Here is a 22,500-nt window from a genome sequence, read left to right on the forward strand (position 1 = left end):
CACACACACACACACACACACACACACACACACACACACATACACACATACACCTGCCCTCCACTCCCCATCTGGTCACAACATTGAGGCATTGTGTTCCCATGTGGTTTGGTTAATATCGCTTCAAAGTGATACAAAGATTGCCTGCAACAATGTGGACACTGTGTCTGTGTCCATGTAATAATAATCACCACTCCTTTTTTAATAATGTCTCTATAAACAGACGAGCAGTGTTGTAGTCGAGTCTGAGTCCCACTCCACTCGAGTCCTGGACACATTTTCAGGACTCGTGAGTCTGATTCCCACTCCACTCGAGTCCTGGACACATTTTCAGGACTCGTGAGTCGTGACGTGAGTTGGACATGAGCATTGATGTCTCTGACTTGGTCTCGAGCGTTCATGCATTCGGACTCGGAAGTTGGAGACGATCGGACTCTGACTTGTTAATTAGACTGTCTTTTTTTTTTTTTTGCAATAGGCCGGAATCATTTGCCATAAGATATTGATATCTATATTAATACCATGACATTATTCAATGTTGTGCAAGGGCAGGCACATGTGGATTCACGCCCATGTTCTATAACTCCGGACTCAAACTCTTCTTTGGTGACTCAGACTTGGACTCGAACACTGGGGACTTGAGACTCGACTCGGACTCAAGATGACTTGACTACAGGAACACAAGTAACTGAAAACAAGTAATGTGCATTCTGTTGCCGCGGTCACATTATCACAGAAGACCGACTTAACATAATGTACAGTGTAATCTCTCTTTTAGGCACGCCATGTGCACACGTTCATATTTGAGCCAAGTGTCTTTGTTATTTTCAGGTTACAGTGACCACGACCACACTCCACCCCTAGTCTGTCTCACTTCACTTGTCCACACCTATGGTGCTTATAGGAGATTTGGCACACAGGATTTGACCATGAGAGGCTATTAAACAGTACCCACCTCTAACTGACCACCGGTTACAGTATAACACACAGCTCCTTGACCGGCCATGCAGTTAGATTAGCTAGTCAAAGTCAGCCTTTGTCTTTCCTGAAAACATTCTCCGGATTCCAGACATTCTCTTTACACTGAGCATTCCGCGTGGTTTGCATTTAAGAAGAACAGATTAGGAGGAAAACTGTACAACATGGAGAACTTAGGGCAACATCTAACAAATGGACAGGAGGGCTCGAGGTCTGTGCTGAGAGAAGGCGAAGGTCTATGCGTGGTGAAAGTCCGTTTTGCAGGATTGTGAAGACACTCATTTATATATACAATACAATGACCTGGAGGTTAAACGAAGTGGGTGTGACTGACTGGAGGGTTGCCGGTTCGAATCCCTGAGCTGACTTGGATAATCGGTGTTGGATTAAATGAATGGGGGATGCTCTCCCCTCCATTCACTTCAATTCATATCAAGGCACTGAACCCCCCACTGCTCCAGTGGACCTGACCAGTGGCCAACACAACAGCATCATACTCACAGGTGTGTGTGAACGCTTCCCTTGGGTAAATAAGGATTAGATCAATAAATAAGGAAGTAGGAAAGTAGGACAGGGCTTGGTTGTAACCTTGTCGTCACCTTTGGGTCACCAGTAGCAGAGTCATGTTCTGTGACATATTACCTAGGCCTCCTCCTCTCTGACAAGCCCTCTTGTCACAAGGAATGGCCGTGTCAACAAAGAGAGGAATGTCACCAAACGAGCAGATCTGCCATCACTCTTCCCTCTCTCGCTGGCTGCACCCATGCATCCTCACTTTCTCTGGCCCTCGCCTCGACCTCGTCCACCTTCTCTACAACGTACTCCCCCAAACTCACTGGCCCTCAGGTCACAAGAAACACAAGCTCATTTGATACCCAAAGGTATAATAAGCCTTGGGTTTTGGGTGGGTGTGGTGGTAACCGTGCTGCTGCTAGCTACTGTACATATCAAAAGCAATGATGGGCCTTGCAGCTAGCAGTATTGGGTTTGGGGATGGGCAGGGCAGCCTGGACATGTTTACCCAAACACATCAAAACAAGTTTTACATGTGCCCCCAAGCACTATTTTCAATTCAGTTCTATTTCAGGGCCAAATGGTGTTGTATATAAATGAAAAAGATAATCTTCAAAACAGCTCATACAATACCCACTGCCTTATCAGCTATAAAGTAACTGATGTGATGCTGGCTGAGAATATAATGGAGAGACTATCTTGAGACTTATCTTCATATTTGCATGCAAAAGTTGGTCTGGTTGTTGCAGCCCATTTGAATAAGCCAATCATATGCGCGTTATATTTACACCCGTCAGACCTCACAATATTGACATGGCTTGAGTGGATTCACACGCATGCAGTATCGTATTCAAAAAGTGTCGCACGTTATCAAGATCAAGACATCAAATGAAACACTTGAGACAGCCATTAGAGCACACTAAAAGGGCACCTGCCTCCTGCTGAATTGAATTGCGTCACACCCACCTATCCGGTCAGTCGGTATCGGTAGCCTGCGCGTCGAAACCGGCTTGTTTACATGAGACAGCGCGACCATGAGCCGAGACGCAACAACTGAAAAGCTGCTGCCTCCAGGATAAACAACACACACACACTCTGACACACACACCTTACACAGAAGATAACGTCGGCTCCTATTTGTAGTCCACCTGCTATAAACCACCACTCATATCCTCTTTACGCACGCACGACGCACAGCAGCAGTCAGATCCAATTATAGGCGATGGCCGTACGCAGTCGGCTAAGTGAATGGAGCACCCTAATTATTGAAACGTATCTGTAAACAAAGGACAAAGGGGCTTTTCTGTCGGCCGTTTCAGGTCACTATCGTGAGCAGGACAAGCTGAGAGACGGCTGCCAAGGCACCACAAAGCCACAGGTGTCCCTCTCCCAGGCTTATCCAAATATAATAAACGCCCGCTCAGCAAAACGCAGTCAGGAGCGAAATCCACAGAAGCACAGCTCACATAACCCGAACCATCCGGGACTTTCCCCCCACGTAGGTACACACCAAAAGCAACCAAACATCCTTCATCAATAAAGTAAATAAGAAGCTGCGTAAATACAAGCAAAAATACTGCACCTGTAAGGTTGATGTAAATCAGACGCCCAGGTATTTTTCTCCCCTGCTGTCAAAAGCGCCTTCTTGTTGTCTATACACTATACAGTAGCAGCGCTTCACAATGTTGTCGATCAAAAGATGTTCCTTAATGAACCGAGGACATGAGGAAAATCCCCCCCTGCTACCAAAGCAACCTGTTGCCAGTACATCAGATAGCCGTCGTCCCGCCTCAGCACCGACTTCATTGGTGGGAGACTCGATGAGAGGCGGCGCCTGTGCTGTGAGCGTTTCATCCTCCTCTAGAAGGATAAACGTAAACAACGCAGGCATCCATTCTCTGTCAGCAATTTGAAATACCCTCATCATACATTTCAGTATACAACAGATTCTCAAATCAACTATAACAATAACATTGCAGTTTAGTAGAACTGTTGACAGAAAAAAACTGTCCAAGTTAGAATATGAGTATCTGGGTGGTATGTTTCTTTTCACCTGGGCCTATAATTAGCACAATAATTAAAAACAGATTATAATAAATATGGGAGTAATATTCCAACTTCAAAAATCATTTCATTGGAATGTTCATATCTGTCCTGCAAACTTCTATAAAAAAAAAAGTTTGATGCCGTTTTATAACGTCATTTGGGGGATTTTGGTGACCTTTAAGAATCTCTTAATACATCAATATTTGTATGTTAGATATACCATTGGTAAGATAAAATGTATGCTTAATTTGAGTCTGAGATGGACAGAGTTCACCAGCTCTTCAAAGGGACTTGCACCTTTTCACATTTTGCACAGCTTTAAACCTTGGACCTTCATTCATTTGGGAATCCTGGGATTGTACAGTTCACAATCTGCCATAAACTCTATGCACTGCATAAAAATATATGGATTCCATTTGATTTTTTATGTAGGGCTCGACCAACATATTAACCGATATTGACCTTTCAGACATCGATCGATACAGTATTATGCCACTGACAACTAGGTCTTAAAAATTATTGTCACAATAAGTGGTTGTTTTTCCAAATGGGAGTTTCACATTTTTTAAAGCACTAAATCTTTAAGAAAACCATTTATAGTGTGCAAACACAACTGGCTTTCACTGAGATAAATAAAAAAAACATGACTGCAACGAAACAATTAGATAAAGGTCATGAATAACCTTAACTTTAAATACAATTATTTGTCATTTACTGCAACTTTGTATCCCGACAAAGAAATTACATTGGCATGTCTGTTTCAGTGGGTTTACCAACCCCCATTTTAATACAACAATTAGCAACAAATAAAAAAATTAATAAAACAGACATGGACAAGTACAAAAAAATTCTCTTTACTTCGGATTTCAGTACCTTTCCCTTCCCCACCCAGTGTGGGGCTCACTGGTTCCTCTAGGTTCCACCAGGAGGCGCCAGAGCAGAGCACAACGAACAGCACAAATACCAGTACAAAAAGGGAACGGCTGAGAAAAAAAAGGCAACTTGGGACATTGAATGAAGAAAAAAAGAAACCGAGAGAAGGAAGAGAAGTTATAAACACCTTATACTGTGACAGAAATGTTGGGAAAAAAATTGTATTTTTTCACTCTTTAGTTATTTGGTCTACTTCAAGGCCTCCAGCAGAGCAGAGACCAGAACACAAACATAAAAGGATCGAAGTTACTGCATTTGTTCACATGCAACCCAAAAGGACTATGCACATCTGATATGACATGTCACTACTTGCTATGCCAACACCATCCAAAAGCACTGATTTCACAATTCGTACTGTGAAGAGATGAAAAAAAAAAAAGTTGACTCAATGTATAAAAAGAAAAATGTCATATCAAATACAACCAAGACACAAGTTCAACTCATTTTTTGTTCATTGGTCGACTCTCCAGCATGTTCACAACGGAGTTCCAGACAAATGTGCTGCACTATTTACAATTATTTCTGTAGTGATATCCTCTGTGAGGTGTGTGTGTGGTGGTCAAGTCTCGGCCTGGGTCTCCTTTGGATTAATCAAAAGGACGATACATAAGTTGGGGGTCCGTGTGTGTGTGTGTATATATCTGTGTAGGTGCAGGCATTGTCAGAGAGCTTGCAATATATCTATATTTTTTTAACCTCTGTACTTATGTTTCACAATACACTTGGTATTCAGATTTTACATTGCAATATGCTGAGATTTACGAGTCGGTTTTTCTTTTATCTGCTTGCTGTAAAACGACGAAAATATCATCGGTCAATGTTAGAATGAAGCATTTGAATGAAATTGAGAAAAAAAAAAACAGGCATGAATCAATTGATAAAATTCAAGGCCTTTTAGATTTGCAGGCACTCTTTCACCGATATTTTTTTCATCCCATAGAACATTTTGCGGGCTTTCACTTGTAGCCTTGAAACGTACAGAAAAATATTGATACTTTGTGTCAATATATCAATGCACATTGTGGCGTGGGGGGGTACTTCAACATTACACTGATTTACATTGATTTTATTCACCCGCCTCACATGTGCGTCTTTAAGAAATACCATCACACTAATGTTATCTGGGGGGCAAGTCAATCACAGTCAGTCAGTGCGGGAACTTCCATGCCAGTCAGTTACAAAGTGTGTGAGGTAGTGTGTTGGCGTCAGTGCTTTGCTGGTTGGCAGGCTAGATGTCTGGAGGACTGGAGTTTAACATTCATCATGATTCGACTCATATGGTGGGGGGAAATCAATTGCCTAGAGTCACTAAAAGTGCTATATATAAGCATGGATGTGAACATGTTTTTCTGTATATTGAGCAAGTAAAGGGCTAGTCCAGAGAAAGTTGGGCAAGTAGCTGACATGATACACAAGCCATTCATTTAGAGCAATTATTGTCTCATCGCCTCTCCTCTCCTTGTTCTTAAACGTCACACCTCCCCCCTGCTGACCCCGTTGTCGTCCGTCCCCTCAACCCTCATTAGCTGCCACCAGCTGGCCTAAGCCCTGGCGTACGTAAACAGCCTGGATCTCCTTGGTTTTTAGGCAGAAGTCACAGGCCCAAACAGCAGCGCTCTCTCGCGTCAGCAGCCCGTACGCGGGCTCCGTCAGCCCTGTGCAGTCGCGGTGGAACCAGCGTTGGCACGACGCCTCGCACAAAATGGCGTCCTGGTCGTCGTGCACCTCTGCCAGACAGAAGCCGCAGGGAAACACCATCCCGGGGCCGCCGAGTTTGCCAGGGCCGGAGCCCGGTCCGGTCGAGGGGGCAGCCGGGCCGGGGGGCAGGGGAGACTGGGTGTTAGGGGTGGAGGCGGAGTTAGAGGGGGGATTGGGGTTGCTGCCAGGAGTGTTGCCTCCGTTGTTGTTGGTCATGTTGTTCTGGCCCGAATTGGGGGGCGCATTGGGCATGGGACCACCAGCACCAGGAGTGTTGTTCTGCTGGTTGTAAGGGGTGGAGCCGGGGGCAGAGTTAGGGGGAGTGGACTGCGCCTGCTGCTGCTGGGAAGAGTTGTTTGAGTTGGGGGCATTGGCATTGTTGGGTGGCTGCAGCTGATTGGGTGGTGGATGCTGGGGTTGGCCAGATCCATTCAGGGGACCGGTGGGCGAGGAGTTGGGGTTAGGCTGGGGCGGTGCTGAGGGAGGCTGGCCAGGCGTGTTGGCGTTGGGCTGCTGGACATCAGGGTGGCCAGGGAAACCTCCCCCAGACTGTGGTGGGCCAGAGTTGGGAGGAGGCCCAGGTGTAGTGTTATTAGGAGGGGGGCCATTGGGGTTTAGGTTAGGCTGTTGCTGCTGGGGAGGCCCAGGCTGAGGCCCTCCTCCACCAAAGTTCTTCCCCTCCTCATTCCCTGGTCCTGGCGGACTGGGCCCAGGGTAAGGGCCGTCCTGTGAGGGTGGGAACTGTCCTTGAGGGGGCATACCTGCTAACCCTCCCACCATATTTCCTCCAGGGCCACCACCCATCCCACCCATCATGTTCATGCCAGGAGGCATCCCTCCCATGGGATTCATGGGGCCGTGTGGGGGGCCCCTGGGGCCTCCAGCACCAGGTAATGGGGGACTGTTGAAGGGGTGTCCACCCTGTCCATGCTGCTGCTGTGGAGGCATGCCAAATCGAGGGTGAGGGTGAGGCCCCCCTCCCCCAGGGCCTCCCATACCCCCCGGTGACAACATGGGGTTGAATCCTGGCCCGGGATGCATGGGCGGACTGAAGTTGGGTGGCATATTGAATTGTGATGGACCTCCAGGAGGGAATCCCCCACCACCTCCCCCTCCGCCGCCCCCACCACCACCCCCAAAGCCGGGCATTCCTCCGAAGCCCAGCTGGTGGTGTGGCCCAGCGTTGGATGGAGGGCCGAAAGGTGGCCTCCGTCCAGGCTGGCCACCGCCTGGTCCTCCCGGTCCACCCATGAAGCCCATGCCTCCGCCCATTCTGCCTCCTCCACCCCCATACCCGCCTCCTCCGCCTGCCCCTGGACTAGGCAGAAATGGAGCACCACCTGGTCCACCAGCCCCAACAGGTCGAGATGGGGGGGGCCCAAAGTCATCGTCAAAGGGGTTGGAGGCGACCAGGTGGTCCACCATGGGGGTAGGAGGAGGTGCAAACTCAGACAGGTGGGAGAACCCAGCCGCCTAAGACAAAATAAAAGGAAATAAAAGGGAGATAAAATTGTGCTTTGTGTGAAACAAGACGATTTATACAGCACCCATTCTTGTAGTCTGTAAGATTGTCCAAGGCAGTCATTACCTGAGTATTGGATTTCCTCTTCTTCTTCTCTGGGCTCTTCATCTGTGATGCTGAAATAATGAAATATGGAAGGGGTGGAAATGGGGGGATATGCTATTAGCGACAACACACACAGACCCCATATATTTAAGCTAATTGGTCCATCAGCAATCTAGTGTGTAACATTACATTTGGATTGGCCAATACCCCTTAGTGACAGAGTGCAGCAGCTTTAGACCTAGGGCCTCTTTTTCAAGTCCAACAGTTGAGATGGATTCAATGATGGGACATAGACTGGCATGAGGACAAGATGTTGAACATCCAGGCGTTATCATCACCAAGGATATGAAGCCTTGAATCGCAAATGACCCAGGCAGACCAAATGACCCAGGCGAGAGAGGGAGAGAGGCCGCAAACAGAGGCAGGAGGTAAGGTCAATGAGGGAGACAGGAAAAGACGAAGACATGAGAACGAGGAAACGGAGTTGAAGGTACATTGATAGCAAGATAGACATGAACCCCGTTCACAGATCCACTCTGTGAGAAACAGCCACCACCGGAGACAGTCGTGAAGTTTACATATGGGGAGGCGAGAAGGGATTTGCTAACAGCACCAGTGCAGCCCATTGCAGCGCAGTAATGGATGGTTCCGATCTGATTGGGAGATGGGTGAAATTAATTCCTACCTTTGCCTCGTTTTCCTTGACCTTGTCCCGCCAGTAGTCTCCCCGATTCGGCAGCCATTAGCTAATATGACTGTCGGTGAGGTGGCATATCACCGTTCATATGCAAGAAAAAAAGTTAAAAATGACGACGTCTTGAAGGCTAGGAGCCGAGCAGGTGGAATCAGCCTTCAGGTCGATAACGCTACAATGGTTATCATCTTAACAGTAGGTAACACGTATTTGGTATCTCAATTGTCACCGGCCCAGGTCTGCAAACTCTTCCAGCTGCAAATCTTTCGCCACGGTGTCTGTCACGCCGGGATTTGGTCACCAAATCAACGTCTCATAAACTCAAGCTACGTTAGTTCACGTTGGTTAGCTGTGTGATAAGTGCGATTAGCCGGGCAGTCTGGTCGCAAGCCAGCTTCTCTTGACTGAATGAAACTGGTTGCTTGCTACCTGGCTTGTTTGCCAGTACATGCAAGTTGCAGAACACCCCCTCCCTCCCCCTCACTGTGATGATCACTTACAGATGTGAAACTACTACACCAGCTAGCTAGCGCTAGCTAGTTACTAGCTTAGCTAACTAGCTAGCCACGTTACTCACAGTGGCTAGCTAGGTAACGTTAGCTTTGAGATTTCACCGAGTAACCGCAGCATGTAAATGGTTATTCGAAACCAATAGTACATTCAATTTGGGGAGTTGTAACTATTTTTTACTAAGTCACAGTCTTCACGAGACAAAGTGCAATCGGTCTCGTATCGAAAACTGTTGTTTACTATGCTAACATTAGCTTGCTAGCTAATGTTAGCATGCTACTGAGGATAGCTAGCCAGCTTGCAGACTGTCTTGGAAGCAAAGTGTACCCTTTCTCCGTTGCTTGCTCTGCTGTCCTTTAAATTGAAACTCTCTGGTGTGTCATTGCCGGTAAACCAGTCCTCACACGGTGTATGCTTGCTGTTTCGATCCACCATTCAGCTATTATTCATTCAAAAACGCAAATTTTGCCATATTAATCATGGCCTTCTATCGCCACCGGACAAAGAGGGACAAGCAGGGGTATCGCGCACCATGGAAGGTTACAACTCGTGGCAAAAATAGGGGTGTCGTAAAATATGCATAGATAACGTTACAGCGTTTTTAAAAATAGACTGAATCCCTTATATTTTATGCGTGTATAATGTCTGTTATTGTAAACAATATATTGTTGAGAGGTCAATCAGAAACGCATTTTTCTCCGTAATTTTGTTTTGTTTTGGTGTCACACCCTTCATTTGTATATGTGGAGCAGCCCAGAACGGACCACTTTCGAACTAATAACCAGTGCAATTAAAGCAGTGGTTGGACATTAATTAGAAAGCCAATTAAGTGCATGATTATCCAATAAGATATGACTTATGTTGAAATATCACACATCAAAATACAGTACTGTGATGGGAGGGGCTTTCTCCCTGTGGACATTAGCGGGGAGGAGTTCCCAGTACCTGAGAGGACTGACTGACTCTGACTCTCACCTGTGTTGTGTGTGGAGGCAACACTGAACTCTTATCATTATAATCCTGAATGCCAAGTGTCTGTGTGTGAGTGAGCAGAATTGTGTTCAGCCATAGGTTCGGCCACAGCTATGTCATTTTACGTGCGATCGGGCGGAATCTTTCAGGAAGTGGAAAGAGCATACCTGCAGAATTTTTTAATTAGATAATTAGGGATGATTAATTGCCCTAATTACCTAATGATTATCCTAATGACCTAATGATGTGATGTCACTATACATAATCTTTCAGGAAGCTGGATTTTTAAAATTTGGTAATTACGCCCGATTAATTGATGATGATGATTGATGATGATTGCCCTAATTACCTAATGATGTGATGTCACTCGAGCAATGCTGACATCATCACTGATGACATCACTCACTGATGACATCACCTCTGTGTTTATGTTTTGTTCTCAGGGCCATATCATTTATGCAGGCAAGTTTCTAAGGTATAATTCCAAGACAGCCTGCCAAAACTTAATCTAAACCAGTCGATTAAAATAAAATTACAACAATTAAAATGCTCATGTGGTGCCTATATGCCTTTAGTAGCCTACTGTCAGTATACTACAGGTACTGACACTCTAGTCTAGTGTCTACAGTTTATCGCCGCCCACCCCGTGTTTGGGTTCTACCCCCCACCTCCCCATACCCCCACATCACCCCCCACCCTCCTCTGTAGCCTACCCCAGGCGCAGTCAGGAGCCTCATTGCGACAGTGGAGGTTGAATAGAACAGATAGCCACTCTGGGAATGGGACCACAAATCAGAAGCAAGAAAAACTTTCAATGCTTTCGAGTCTTCCCACTCCAAAGACATCTATTTATCCAAAGAAGGGAATAACTTTCACTCTAAATGGAAGAAACAACAGATGTACAAATGGGATAAAGTAGGGATATTTGTGCCTTTTTAGACTATTTTGTGTTAGCCAGTCAACCTTTTCTTTATAAGATTGTGTTGACATTTTTCAGGTATAGGCTATACAAAACAGCCGGCCTAATTTAACAGAGGGATTGGCCTATATACAATGGAAACCTGGAGGAGATGCTGTACATAGATCTCACAGGCTCAGAGTAGCCTACTATCCTAGAATAAAGAAACGGAAGTCTTTTGTTAGAAAGCCGCAGTGATTTCAAGGTGCGTCTCCTGGGCCCTGGTGTATGGCGCTAAAAGGTGTCAGAGCAGAGAGGTTATTGGCTTTCCACCTTCGTTACAATGGCAAAGTGGTTCAAAGAGTTCCCCATCAATTTGAAGAACGGTACCGACAGGATCCGCTCGGCCTCCGAATCAGGGTCCCAACCGAGAGCCAAACCCGGGTTGGTGGCCAGCATTGGTACCAAAGCAACAGGCTCCAAATCGGGTCTGCGCAAAAACAACTCGGCTGACAGCATCGGCGGAGGAGTTGGCTCTCTGCTCTCTGGAAGAAACCGAAAGAATTCAGCCACCGAGGTGGGCAGAAACGGCACAGGATCACCGAAGGACGGCAGGGTCTGGGACAACCTGCTGCCTGGGAAAAGCCGCAAAAACTCCAAAGCGGAGACCGTCGTGCTTGAGGAGCAGCAGCAGCACCGACCTCTCAAAAGCTGCGCGTCTGCCAACGCGTACATCAGCCGGCTGATCAGAGTGGACAAGCAGGACAAAAGCCCAAACTTCAACAGCGGTACCATCACCAGTCAAGCGGTAGGCCCACCTGTACCTGAGGTGGAGAAACCACAAGCTCAGTGCAAAACAGAAACAGTAAGTTGCAATTCTCACCGCTGTCGAAAAACTTTTTATATCATATGATAGCCCATTCGAGTGATTAGGCTACTAGCTGCTACTGTTCTTTTATTTTCTGTAAACGTTGGAATAATAAATTGTTGTAATTCTGTTTATTTGATTTATAAAATACCATAATTAAACAGTAGCCTATGCCAGTGGTTCTCAAAGTGGGGTCCGGGGAACCCCAGCCCCAAGGGTCCATGGGGAAAAGGGAATACACTAACAGTACTTTATTTTCACTATAATTCCATCCACAAGTAACACAATGACAAAATGTATGACTAGTATGTTTTGGTCATGGGTTTCATACACTTTCTGTAAGCAAAAAAAAAAGCAAAAATCTATCAGATGAGGGACCCTGGGGACACAAAGTCTTATTAAATGGGGGGTCCGTGGTCTAATTTGTGTCAGTTTAGGGGTCCTTGACATGAGAACGTTTGAGAACCACTGGCCTATAAAGCAAACTGTATTGTGCAACATGTTCTTTAAAAAGCGTTTGCTTTAAAAATAACTGTTTCCCTGTTTATCATAATTCATGTTACGTTTTAATCTTCTGATTCAATGGTGATTTGCAGAGTTGATTTCCCATTTCCATTTCCCTGATTTCAATGGCAGCGGCGCAACACACACTCGACTCCGGCGAGAAACAACATGCGGTCGTGTCATCAATACGCTTGACAATGAAATAGTGAAGAGCCGGTCCAAGCTCTGAAAATGGATATTATTGTCTCAGTTCCTCTCTCCCTCCCCTTTTGTCTCTGCTTCCCATTGTGTCCACTCCTCCTCCCCAGTCTGTCTCTCTCTCTCTCTGTATCTCTCTTCCTCTCCACCCCATCACCCCCACCTCCTCAGCCCCGTGAATGCAAAGATGTGGTCAGACAAGCTTACATGAGTCCATAACCTCTCACGTATGTTCTCTGGCCCAGTATTCCCCTTCCCTCACCCCTCTCCTTTCACCAGATTCAGCCCCCTGGTGAAGACTATCATGTTATAAAAAGCATTGTGTCTGTCATTTGACACCCAGGCGCTGGCGAACCCAAGTCCCCTGTAGCTTGTCTTTGAAAAAACAGGGGGGGGGGGGGGGGGTAGATAGAGAAGTGAGAGAGATGACAGTAGAGAGGTGGTGTGAAAAAGACAGATAAAAGAGAGGGGGAATACCGTAGCGGGAGTGTTGTGTTTCAGAAAGGGGTAATAGGGGCAATAGGGGGAGAACACCCGATTCTCTTCTCAGATTCATGTTCACAGCAGCCACTACTAGGGTGTCACTGGCTTGGTTATGAGAAGAAGAAAGAGAGAAGAGAATCACTTTTATTGCCACAGTAGGTCATCAGATTACATACAAAGAATTTGACTTAGTGTAAGTATGCAGCATAGCGGCCACATCAAGACAAACAAGATAAAAGATAAAATTACAAAAAACGAATCAAAAAGTGAAGTCCAATATAAAATATACATATTATGAATGAGAAGGTCCTGAGTGATCAATAGGAATGGTTTGGTTATACACACTAGTCTCCCTGTTAGGGGCAGTGAAGAATATGAAGCGAGTTTCATAGGAAGTAAAGGTGTGACGGAGTTGTATGCGTGTGCATGTATATCCACCTGCCTGCCTGTCAGACTGCATCTGTCCCACTAGATGTCTTCAGCCTATCAAGCTTGTGCTGTCCTCCTGTCCAGGGATCAAACACCACACTGTCCACAATGGGAACAAAGCTGGAGACAAAGTGGAAGCACTTAGCGAAGACAACTCTGTTTAGACATTTATTGGCCCGTTATTGTCTCTTGGCCATTGACTTCTAAGATCAACTTGACATTATTGCACTGATAAGATGACCGACCAGTCTGTCAGACATGACTAGATGAGCAGTCAGTCAGACATGACTAGTAGGGCTGAGCAGAGGTGAATAGAAATGATTGGAAGGAGAGTGGGTTTTTACGGCCATCATGATAGAGCATTTTTGTGAAACAAGATTTCTAATAATGGCACCAGTTTAGGCATTGTTCTAAGCTGATGCCTTTTCTTGTTGACTGGTCTGTCTCCTTGGAAAACATCTCTTCCATCTATGGAAGAGATAGATGCATGTAAGATGGACCACCAGATGATTTAGCCTCATTCTATGAACTTTTCCAGGATTTGTACATCACTTTCTTGGCGGTTAAAGGCTGCTACCTATGCATCACAACATATATCGATTTCCCCCGTCTTCCTTGACCTATAGGTGATCATCCTCGAGGATTATGCAGATCCCTTTGATGCTCAGAAGACCAGAGAGCAAAGGGAGGCGGAGAGGGTTGGCGAGAACGATGGCTACATGGAGCCTTACGATGCCCAGCAGATGATCACAGGTAAGAACTGTCCACTTTTACAGGTGAAGCCAGTGACATTTTGCTCCGGCAGGCTGCGGTTCAACACGTAGCCTGCGTGTGTTCCTGTGTGAAACGGCAGGATTCCCGTTTCGAGTCTAGCCAAGCTCAACGATCAGGACATGAACTCGCTCCCCCAGTGCTCTCTGTACCCCATGGGGTTGCCACGGCAACTCTGTTGCGCTAGGACAATGGGTGCAGTTTCCTGTCGCTGCTTCCTTTTTCCTGCCTCTGTTTCCTGGTACTATTCTCCAGAAAGGAAGTCGGCCGTCAGCGCCCCCCCCCCCACACACCCCCCCCCCCCCCACACACACACCCCCCACCACCCCCTTTCGGACACAGCCATGCATAGCCCCCTATATGGGCCCGTCAAACCATTTATCAAAACTTCCCAGCATCCAGGAAGACTGGTAGTCAGTTGTCCAATCACGTGCTCCTCTGACCTTTCATTCCATCACTCCATTGTTTTAGCCCAAACCGGTGACACAATAGCCTGCCGCGGATCTGAGCGTGTTTTATTGCGGCGCTCTCTTATTAGATCTTACTCCAATCAGTGCTCGGTCTACCTCCTCGGTCTACCTCCTCGGTCTACCTCCTCGGTCTACCGCCTCGGTCTACCTCCTCGGTCTACCTCCTCGGTCTACCTCCTCGGTCTACCGCCTCGGTCTACCTCCTCGGTCTACCTCCTCGGTCTACCGCCTCGGTCTACCTCCTCGGTCTACCTCCTCTGTCTACCTCCTCGGTCTACCTCCTCGGTCTACCGCCTCGGTCTACCTCCTCTGTCTACCTCCTCTGTCTACCTCCTCGGTCTACCGCCTCAGTCTACCTCCTCGGTCTACCTCCTCTGTCTACCTCCTCGGTCTACCTCCTCGGTCTACCTCCTCGGTCTACCTCCTCGGTCTACCGCCTCGGTCTACCTCCTCGGTCTACCTCCTCTGTCTACCTCCTCCTCGGTCTACCTCCTCGGTCTACCTCCTCGGTCTACCTCCTCGGTCTACCTCCAGGCTGGCTTGGGAAAGGGTGTTGTGATGATGTGACCAGCTCAATTTATGAAGCTCGTCATCACAAAGCCAGAGTCAGATGTCACCACTGTGACTCATTAAAGAAAGATATTTAAGAAAGATATTTATCTACTTCCTTCTCAGTTTTGACTCGGGCTGATTTAAAGGCACAAAGCACAACTTCCCGTCTCCACCCACTGCAGGAAGAAGCACTTGACCAGGGTTGGCAGGTCTTCAAAATGTGGTCTTCTCAGGTCTTCAAATGTGGTCTTCTTCTCACACACCATGTTTTCTCTCCTGAAGAGATCAGACGCCGGGGATCCAAGGACCTGCTGAGGGTGTGTGTTGTGATGGAGGGGAGCGAGGGAGCCGCGGAGGAGAGCCAGCCGGCGCTCTTGCAGATCTACGACGTCCCGTACGAGGGGGGCGGGGACAGTGACAAGGCCGCCGTCACACGGCCCGAGCTGGACTCTCGTCCCTCCGCTGAGTACGAGCTGCCATGGGAGTGGAAGAAGGAGCATATTGTCAAAACTCTGTCAGGTACATTATTAGTCTACATTTGAAAACAAAATCCTTATAATGGCCCTACTGTTCCAACTGTATTCTGTTATATTACCTAAAGAAATCGTGTCTTTTGATCAGAGAGATACTTTTATAGTGGATTACACCTGCAAATACTAAAGTGAACGTGAGAAAGTCAGCAGGCAATTTTAATGGTGGCACATATTATAAAATGTGGAGAAGAAGAGAAGCAGCAGAGAAGAAGAAATGTATGCAAACCTGAAACGAATGTCCTGAACTTATTCATTAATTAAATTATTTATTCATTTATTTATTTTGTACTTTTTCTTACCTTCCCCCCGTATACCTAAAATATGGCAAACTAATCTGAACGTAAGTCCAATTTAAAATGCCAGAAATGAGCATGCCTTAGTATGAATGAAGGAGTAGAGTCGGTTTTTATTCAAATATAATTTCCATAAAATTCATATCTCCTCTTCCCACTCTCTTCCCCCAGCGCAGTTTGACAGTCCTGAACGCCCCTCTCTCACCAAAGACGAGACACCTCACCCTACGCTCACGAGGCAGCCACAACATCCGCCGGTCCAGCCGCCACAGCAGCCCCAGCATCTGAGGCAGAAGAGCTGGACTCAGAAGATCCTCAAGTCCTCTCCCACCCTGTCTCCCACCCTGTCTCCCCCCTCCAAGTCCTCTCAGACAGGGTCTCCCCCCTCCAGCCCAGAGGCTGAGGCCTGCCGCGTCCACCCCACCCTGCCGCTGGAGAAACAGAGGTGAGGAGGCTTTGGCATGGGGAAGTATGACTTGGCTTTAATAAGTAGAAGAGTAGAACTTTGTTAATCCAAACCTCAGACTAAACTTTTGGCTTATTGAACAGGCTTCATGAGAATAATAACAAACAAATGCTGCGGTGAAAAAACTGCAATTGCATCTAATTGATGTGATTTTCCTGTAGATGCATGCAGTGTCGTAGTCAGGTTTATATCTCAAATCTGAGTCAAGTCTCGAGTCCCCTGTGTTCAAGTCTGATTCCAAGTTAGCCTACTGAACATAAGCGTGAATCTACATGTAGGTGGAACCAACGTGCCTGCCCTTGCACGCAATTGAATAATGCAATGTAAAATCATGTAAAATCCTTAGAGCCTATTACAAAAAACAAGAGAAAAAAAACTCAATCATCAATTAACAAGTCAATTAAGTCAATTAACAATTAACAAGTCCGAGTCATCGTCTCCAACTTCCACATCCGAATGCATGAATGCTTGAGACCAAGTCCGTCAAGTCATCAGTGCTCAAGTCCAAGTCGAGTCACAAGTCCTGAAAATGAGTCCAGGACAACTCAACACTGGATGCATGTAACTGAAAGTATTTACAATAATAATGTTTAAGTTTAAAGTTTATAGTTTATAGTAGCTAATTATATCAGAAAGTGTGTGCATGTGGTTTTCATACTTTGAACAAACCTCAGCCCAGAATTTGAATACATTTCAGTGTTACATAAGAACAAGGGTGATTTCCAAGGGGGGTTTGGATAATTTATCAATAGCAGATGAAATGTAATCCATTGAATCCCACCCCTGTCTCAGCTGGTACCATGGCTGTGTGAGTCGTCAGGAGGCGGAGTTTCTGCTGCAGTCCTGCAGAGAGGCCAGCTTCCTGGTTAGGAACAGCGAATCGGGCACCAGCAAGTACTCTATCGCCCTCAAGTGAGTATAACTTTGAATTGCATCTGTTTTGTTTAAGGGCTCAAATCTCTCAAATAGTAGTTATTGATCACACGGTGTATGTAAGGGTTCAAAAATTAATCATAAATTGATCAGTGACTAGTGTTATGTTGATATGTCATAGTTCACTCACCTTTTTTGTTGTTGTTGTTGTTGTTGTTGTTGTTGTTGTTGTTGTTGTTGTTGTTATTTACCACTACATTAATGGATATACTGCATAGCAGTAACTGATATCAGTGGGAGTGAGATCACACTTGCACATAGCACAATATGGTCCATATTCCATACATATATAACTTCTGTTTTATTTATTACAAAGAGGTTCTACCTCCATGTAACTTATAATGTTAACTTATAATGCTCACCATTATGTATGAATTTATGCCATACAAATTTATATTAGTTTGCTCATCAATTCCAATTCAACTGAGGAATTGGAATGTAAAAAAAAATGAATTGAATTGGAACTACCAATCACACGTAGTGTCATATATTAGCAATCCTGAATATCATAAATGTAGCCTAAATATAGCCTTTATCATGTTTAGCAAGTCAAGGCAAACTGTCTTAGTTCATGTCATTCCAATTCAATTCCAATCCTGTTTCCTTAGAGCTGGATGCAATTCCAACTGCAGGAATTGAATTAGAATGTACCCTGCATTCTCAAATCAATTCATGAATGGTCAAAAAACCCATCCGCTTCAAAAGATGGGTGAACTCACTGATAAACGGCACATATGAGCTAAGTCTATGCCGGTTTCATCTGCACAACATCTCACACAACATCTCACAGTGTCTTTCTGCACTCTCTACTTCCCTTCCTCTCCTTTCCCTAACCGCCTCAGGACCAGTCAAGGCTGTGTTCACATCATTGTGGCCCAGACCAAGGAGAGCGGCTACACGCTGGACCAGAGCAGCTGCGTGTTCGCCAGCATCCCGGAGGTGGTGCACCACTACTGCACCCAGCGCCTGCCTTTCAACGGAGCGGAGCACATGTCCCTGCTGCACCCTGTGCCGCGCACTCACTAAAACTCCACCCCACCCACCTCGCTCAAATAGGCGAAACAAACACACCTCTCTGGATCTGTATGGAACCAACGTAATCACAGAAGAAGACCTCACCACTGATCAGTTAAGCTCATAGTTAGTAGTGAACCTCTAGTACCTATCTATGTCCTTCTCAGCACATGTTGATTTATTATTTGTTGCTGGTCCATATTACCCGACCCTGCTATTTTTTTTAAGTATAATGTTTTATTCAGTTATCAGAAGAGGTTGCAGCCTGTCTTGAAGCTACAACATGTCTTCTTCTGCACAGTTTGATGTGCAGTGCGGCTGATGCAAACCACCCAGGCTACGGTTTTGCATGTGAACATGGAGCTCAACGCAGACTGCAAGCCACTTTTATTGAACAAATGTGATCGCCAATCCTATAGTTTAATTGGGCCCGAAGGACTAATACACAGATATGAGCTTTAAAACTGGCTTCTACAACTCTGTCGAAGGATACAGGTGTTATTTGTATTACTATTATTGTTAGTTTACTATGAGGCCGAATGTACTTTTCATAATGGAGACAAACCTCTTTAGTTTGTGGCTCTCTCTCCCCCTCTGGTGGACGTGCTGGTACACTGCACCAACTGGACCCACAAACCGACTGAACTCTCTTCTTTCCTTGCCATCTAGAATTCCACTTATCAAGATATGAGCAAAGAGCAGCTGTTTTATGAGTATGCTGACAGCAGATTTCTAATTTATGCTCTTGTCCTCGTTAGTTTCCCTTAACTATTACGATCCCATGAGGATATCCTCTGTTTTTACTGTGAATGAGGGAACTGTGTCGGCTATCTGCACTGTGAACCACTGAGTGATTCACCCTGATGCAATGTGTCATAGCTTTACAATATTAAGAGTTCTTCATGACAAGAAGTGACGTCACATTACAGTGAAATCATGCCTCTCATGCGTTTTCAATTAAACAACCTTGTTCATCTCCGTTAATGTCTATGGATATTCAGGCAAATATTGTATTATTTGATTGATTGGGTTGCTGTGATTTATGGTGAAGAAACATGTCATATTATGAAATGAATGTAATGAAAGCCATTCCTCTTTTGACAATTCTCTGCTAACTAGGGCTGAATTTTCTAATTTTCTGAGACCTTATTAGAGGGTTCATTTACAGACATACATGTCAGAAATTAATCACAAACAAGACAAGCAAACATAGATAGTATATTAAATACAAGCAAACAAAAACTGCTTTGAACTGCTGCTGCTGCTGCGAAAAAAGCATTTCAATATAGACTCCATTCACTACAAGGTAACAGCTGTTGTTCTCCCTCGGGGTCCTGCGCCCCCTGGTGCTAAGAGACAGAACGGCAACGTGAGAAGTGCCAACTACTATAATTATATTCACCTCCTTTTTCTCTTTCAGATTTAAATGTAGCTCAAAGCAATGACGTGTTGTGTGCAACACCTACTGTAAAATGTAGTGATACACCGGCCATCTGTCTGGGCACCAGTGTGTGTTACTGTTGGCCATGCATAACAACATGTGCTGTAATTGAGGTTAAATGTTGTCTGAAGTTTTTGGCCCGCTGCCATTCCCACGTCTTTCATGGATTGGTTGGAAGCCGTGTGTGTATCGTTTGGCTGAGCGCCCGAGCAGAACTAAGTTGTGTGCGAGGAGACACCTGCTATACGTTCTTCACCGTTGTCTCTGTGGAATGTGGACACCTGTTGTGTTGAAACATGAATGAACAAAACACATTCTAATAAAGAAGGTCCTGAAACTCAATGCTGGGAGAGCCCCCCGTTCGCTTTTTATCTCGGATTCCAATAAATCATTGACTAGAAGATACACAGTGAAATGTGAAAGGTTTGTGCCAGCGCAATGTCAGAATGATCAAAGCAGGACTGTTGCTGCGTTCTCCCCAAAAGAACCAGCTCCTTCAACAGATGCTGAAAGGACTGTGAGTGTTTGCTCACAGAGTGTAGAATAAGTCCTTACCCCTGAAGGACTTTGAGTGTGTTGTCAGTATCGTGTGGCTCAGTAATTAATCTCGGATCTTAGTAGTCCATTTTGTTAAATGGAGACAGATTATTTTCCCATGTTGGAGTCAAAAGGTGAGGGAAAGGGTCCAGTGCGGAGATTATGTTCAGCCATGAGCCAGGATCAAGTTAAGGGTTGAGTCTGGGACGCCGCCCGAAGGCACTTGCTTTAAGCACCCAAACCGCCTTGTGTGAGATCTCAGGTAAATGCAGGACAAAAAAATGGCCAAAGAGTAAGAGTATAGTATCATTACACACACATATCAAGGACACTTAAGGTGAAGGAAAAAAGCAACTGACACCATCCCTCTCCCCTTCCCTCCCCATCTTATGTATCTGTGTCTCTACCGCGAGCCCCTCTCCTTTACTGCCCTCACCCCTTCCATGTTACCCGAGGCCGATATCACCTGGTTGTCCTTGACTCTGGAGAAGGACACACCGCCTATATACGCTGTTTAGGTCAGGGCTCAGATAGAGTGGCGTTTGGTGCCACTGCAGGGAGCCAAGTCACTCTATCTTCTCGAGACTCGACCGAGTCCAAGTCAAGATTCGAGTCCCCCCAGTGTTCGAGTCCAAGTCCCCCATTACCTGAGTCCCAGTCCGGAGTTATAGCTTTCTGAACATGAGTGTGAATCCACATTTAGGTGGAACACACGTGCCTGCCCATGCACGGAATTGAAGAATGTCACAATATGAATATAGCTATCAATATCTTATGCCAAATTATTAGGGCTTATTACAAAAACAAACAGCAAAAAACAAACAAGTGTTTATCAAAGTAAGTCTGAGTCCTCGTCTCCAACTTCCGAGTCCGAATGCATGGAGTCACGAGTCCCGGAAATGTGTCCAGGACTCGGACCCGAGTTGAGTCCGATTCGACTACAACACTGGTGCCAGGAGATTGTGCTTTCATTTGTCAACTCAAGTGACCCCGAGGTTCGGTTTCATCAGGCTCCCCTAAAGACACAGATCAGTTCCAATCTCCTCAAGTATGTGGTATGCATGATCTTACAACAGTTAGCTGTATCTGCTACTGTTTGAATCAGTTGACTGCTGCTTGACAGGTTGACTCATGATACATTTTTATCAGCTAAACCGCAAATGAACCCGGTACAGCTCAGCGTAATCTTTAGGATTTCATCCTGGCAAAGTTCTTGTCATTCATAAGTCTCTTAACTGCTCTCTGGCACAATGCTCTCTGGCACAATGCTCTCTGGCACAATGCTCCCTGGCACAATGTGCTGCAGCCCACAAGGTCTCCCCTCCGCTCGTCCATCAAGATGGATTTCGTGAACCTGAGGAAAGTTGGCCTTCTCAAGTTCTCCCCAAAAGGGAGGCTCCACCGAGAACAGAGTCAATCATCAGACAATATAGACCTGGGCCCTGTGCTGCTCTGGCTGTACTCGAATGAATGCATTCATTTTGTTGTCAAAGGTACGCCGGGCGACTCTCTCATGCGATCGCTGCGCCTCTCCGGCGTGCGTGACAGCCGGCGCTGCCTGACTGTCTGATGGACGTGGTAGTTTGACATCTGGGTGTCGCTTGACCTGCTGTGCTGGTAACCGAAGTGTCCTCGCCGTCCTTATCAGATGCTTCTGTCTGTGCGGGCCTGTCACACGGCCTGGCTTAGGGTTCCTCGTCTCCCTTGCCTCAGCGTGGACACAGACCCCTGCTGTTTCGTTTGAAAAGGGCTCGACATGAAGGTCAGGTGTGTTTGATGAAGGTCAGGTGTGTTTGACATACTGTCTGCATGAAGCACGGGGCCCGTTGTTCTGTCCACGGTTGAAAAGGCGCTGTGACTGTCTGAGAATTAAGTCACTTTTAATGAGCATAAGCAGGGTGCAAAATTAGCACTATAGCCACCAGCGAAATGCAGGTCAAATATGAAAGTGGCTGGTAGATTGGCTCCACTCACCAGCCCCCCCCCCCCCCCCCCCCCAAAAAAAAAACACAAAAAACAAATGAAAAACAAAACAAAAGAAAAGAAAACAAAAGTAAACACAAAAAACAAAAAACAAAAAACAAAAAACTAAACTAAACAAAACTAAACTAAACTAAACTAAACTAAACTAAACTAAACTAAACTAAACTAAACAAAACAAAACAATGCCAATCTGGTGGCAGGTCAAATTTGAACATT

At 45.9% G+C, this 22,500-nt stretch overlaps 2 protein-coding genes and 1 pseudogene across 5 annotated transcripts in view; 1 reads left to right on the forward strand and 2 right to left on the reverse strand.

The window, feature by feature from the left end:
• The window catches only part of cgnb (cingulin b), a 27,681-nt gene extending 24,470 nt beyond the window's left edge, over positions 1–3,211 (reverse strand). For all 3 annotated transcript variants that reach the window (XM_083646472.1, XM_083646473.1, XM_083646471.1), the window contains exon 1: positions 3,074–3,211. The gene's annotated coding sequence lies outside the window, so the exon portion shown is untranslated. The remainder of the gene's footprint in view (positions 1–3,073) is intronic.
• Positions 3,212–5,256: 2,045 nt separating this feature from the next.
• On the reverse strand, positions 5,257–8,924 carry pygo2 (pygopus homolog 2). The gene is made up of 3 exons (XM_083646481.1): positions 8,421–8,924; positions 7,757–7,806; positions 5,257–7,641 (listed from the first exon to the last, which is right to left on the reverse strand). The coding sequence occupies exons 1-3, from the start codon at positions 8,476–8,478 to the stop codon at positions 5,983–5,985; spliced, it is 1,767 nt and encodes a 588-aa protein (XP_083502607.1). The 5' UTR covers positions 8,479–8,924; the 3' UTR covers positions 5,257–5,982.
• A 2,173-nt stretch (positions 8,925–11,097) lies between these two features.
• LOC310785426 (SH2 domain-containing adapter protein E-like) lies at positions 11,098–18,335 on the forward strand (annotated as a pseudogene). The gene is made up of 6 exons: positions 11,098–11,674; positions 13,918–14,044; positions 15,367–15,603; positions 16,082–16,355; positions 17,169–17,288; positions 18,152–18,335. The product of its transcript is annotated as an SH2 domain-containing adapter protein E-like (transcript).
• The last annotated feature ends 4,165 nt before the right edge of the window (positions 18,336–22,500 follow it).

The sequence above is a fragment of the Poromitra crassiceps genome (assembly GCF_964638095.1).
Source record: "Poromitra crassiceps genome assembly, chromosome: 11".
In the NCBI taxonomy this organism is placed as follows: Eukaryota; Metazoa; Chordata; class Actinopteri; order Beryciformes; family Melamphaidae; genus Poromitra; species Poromitra crassiceps.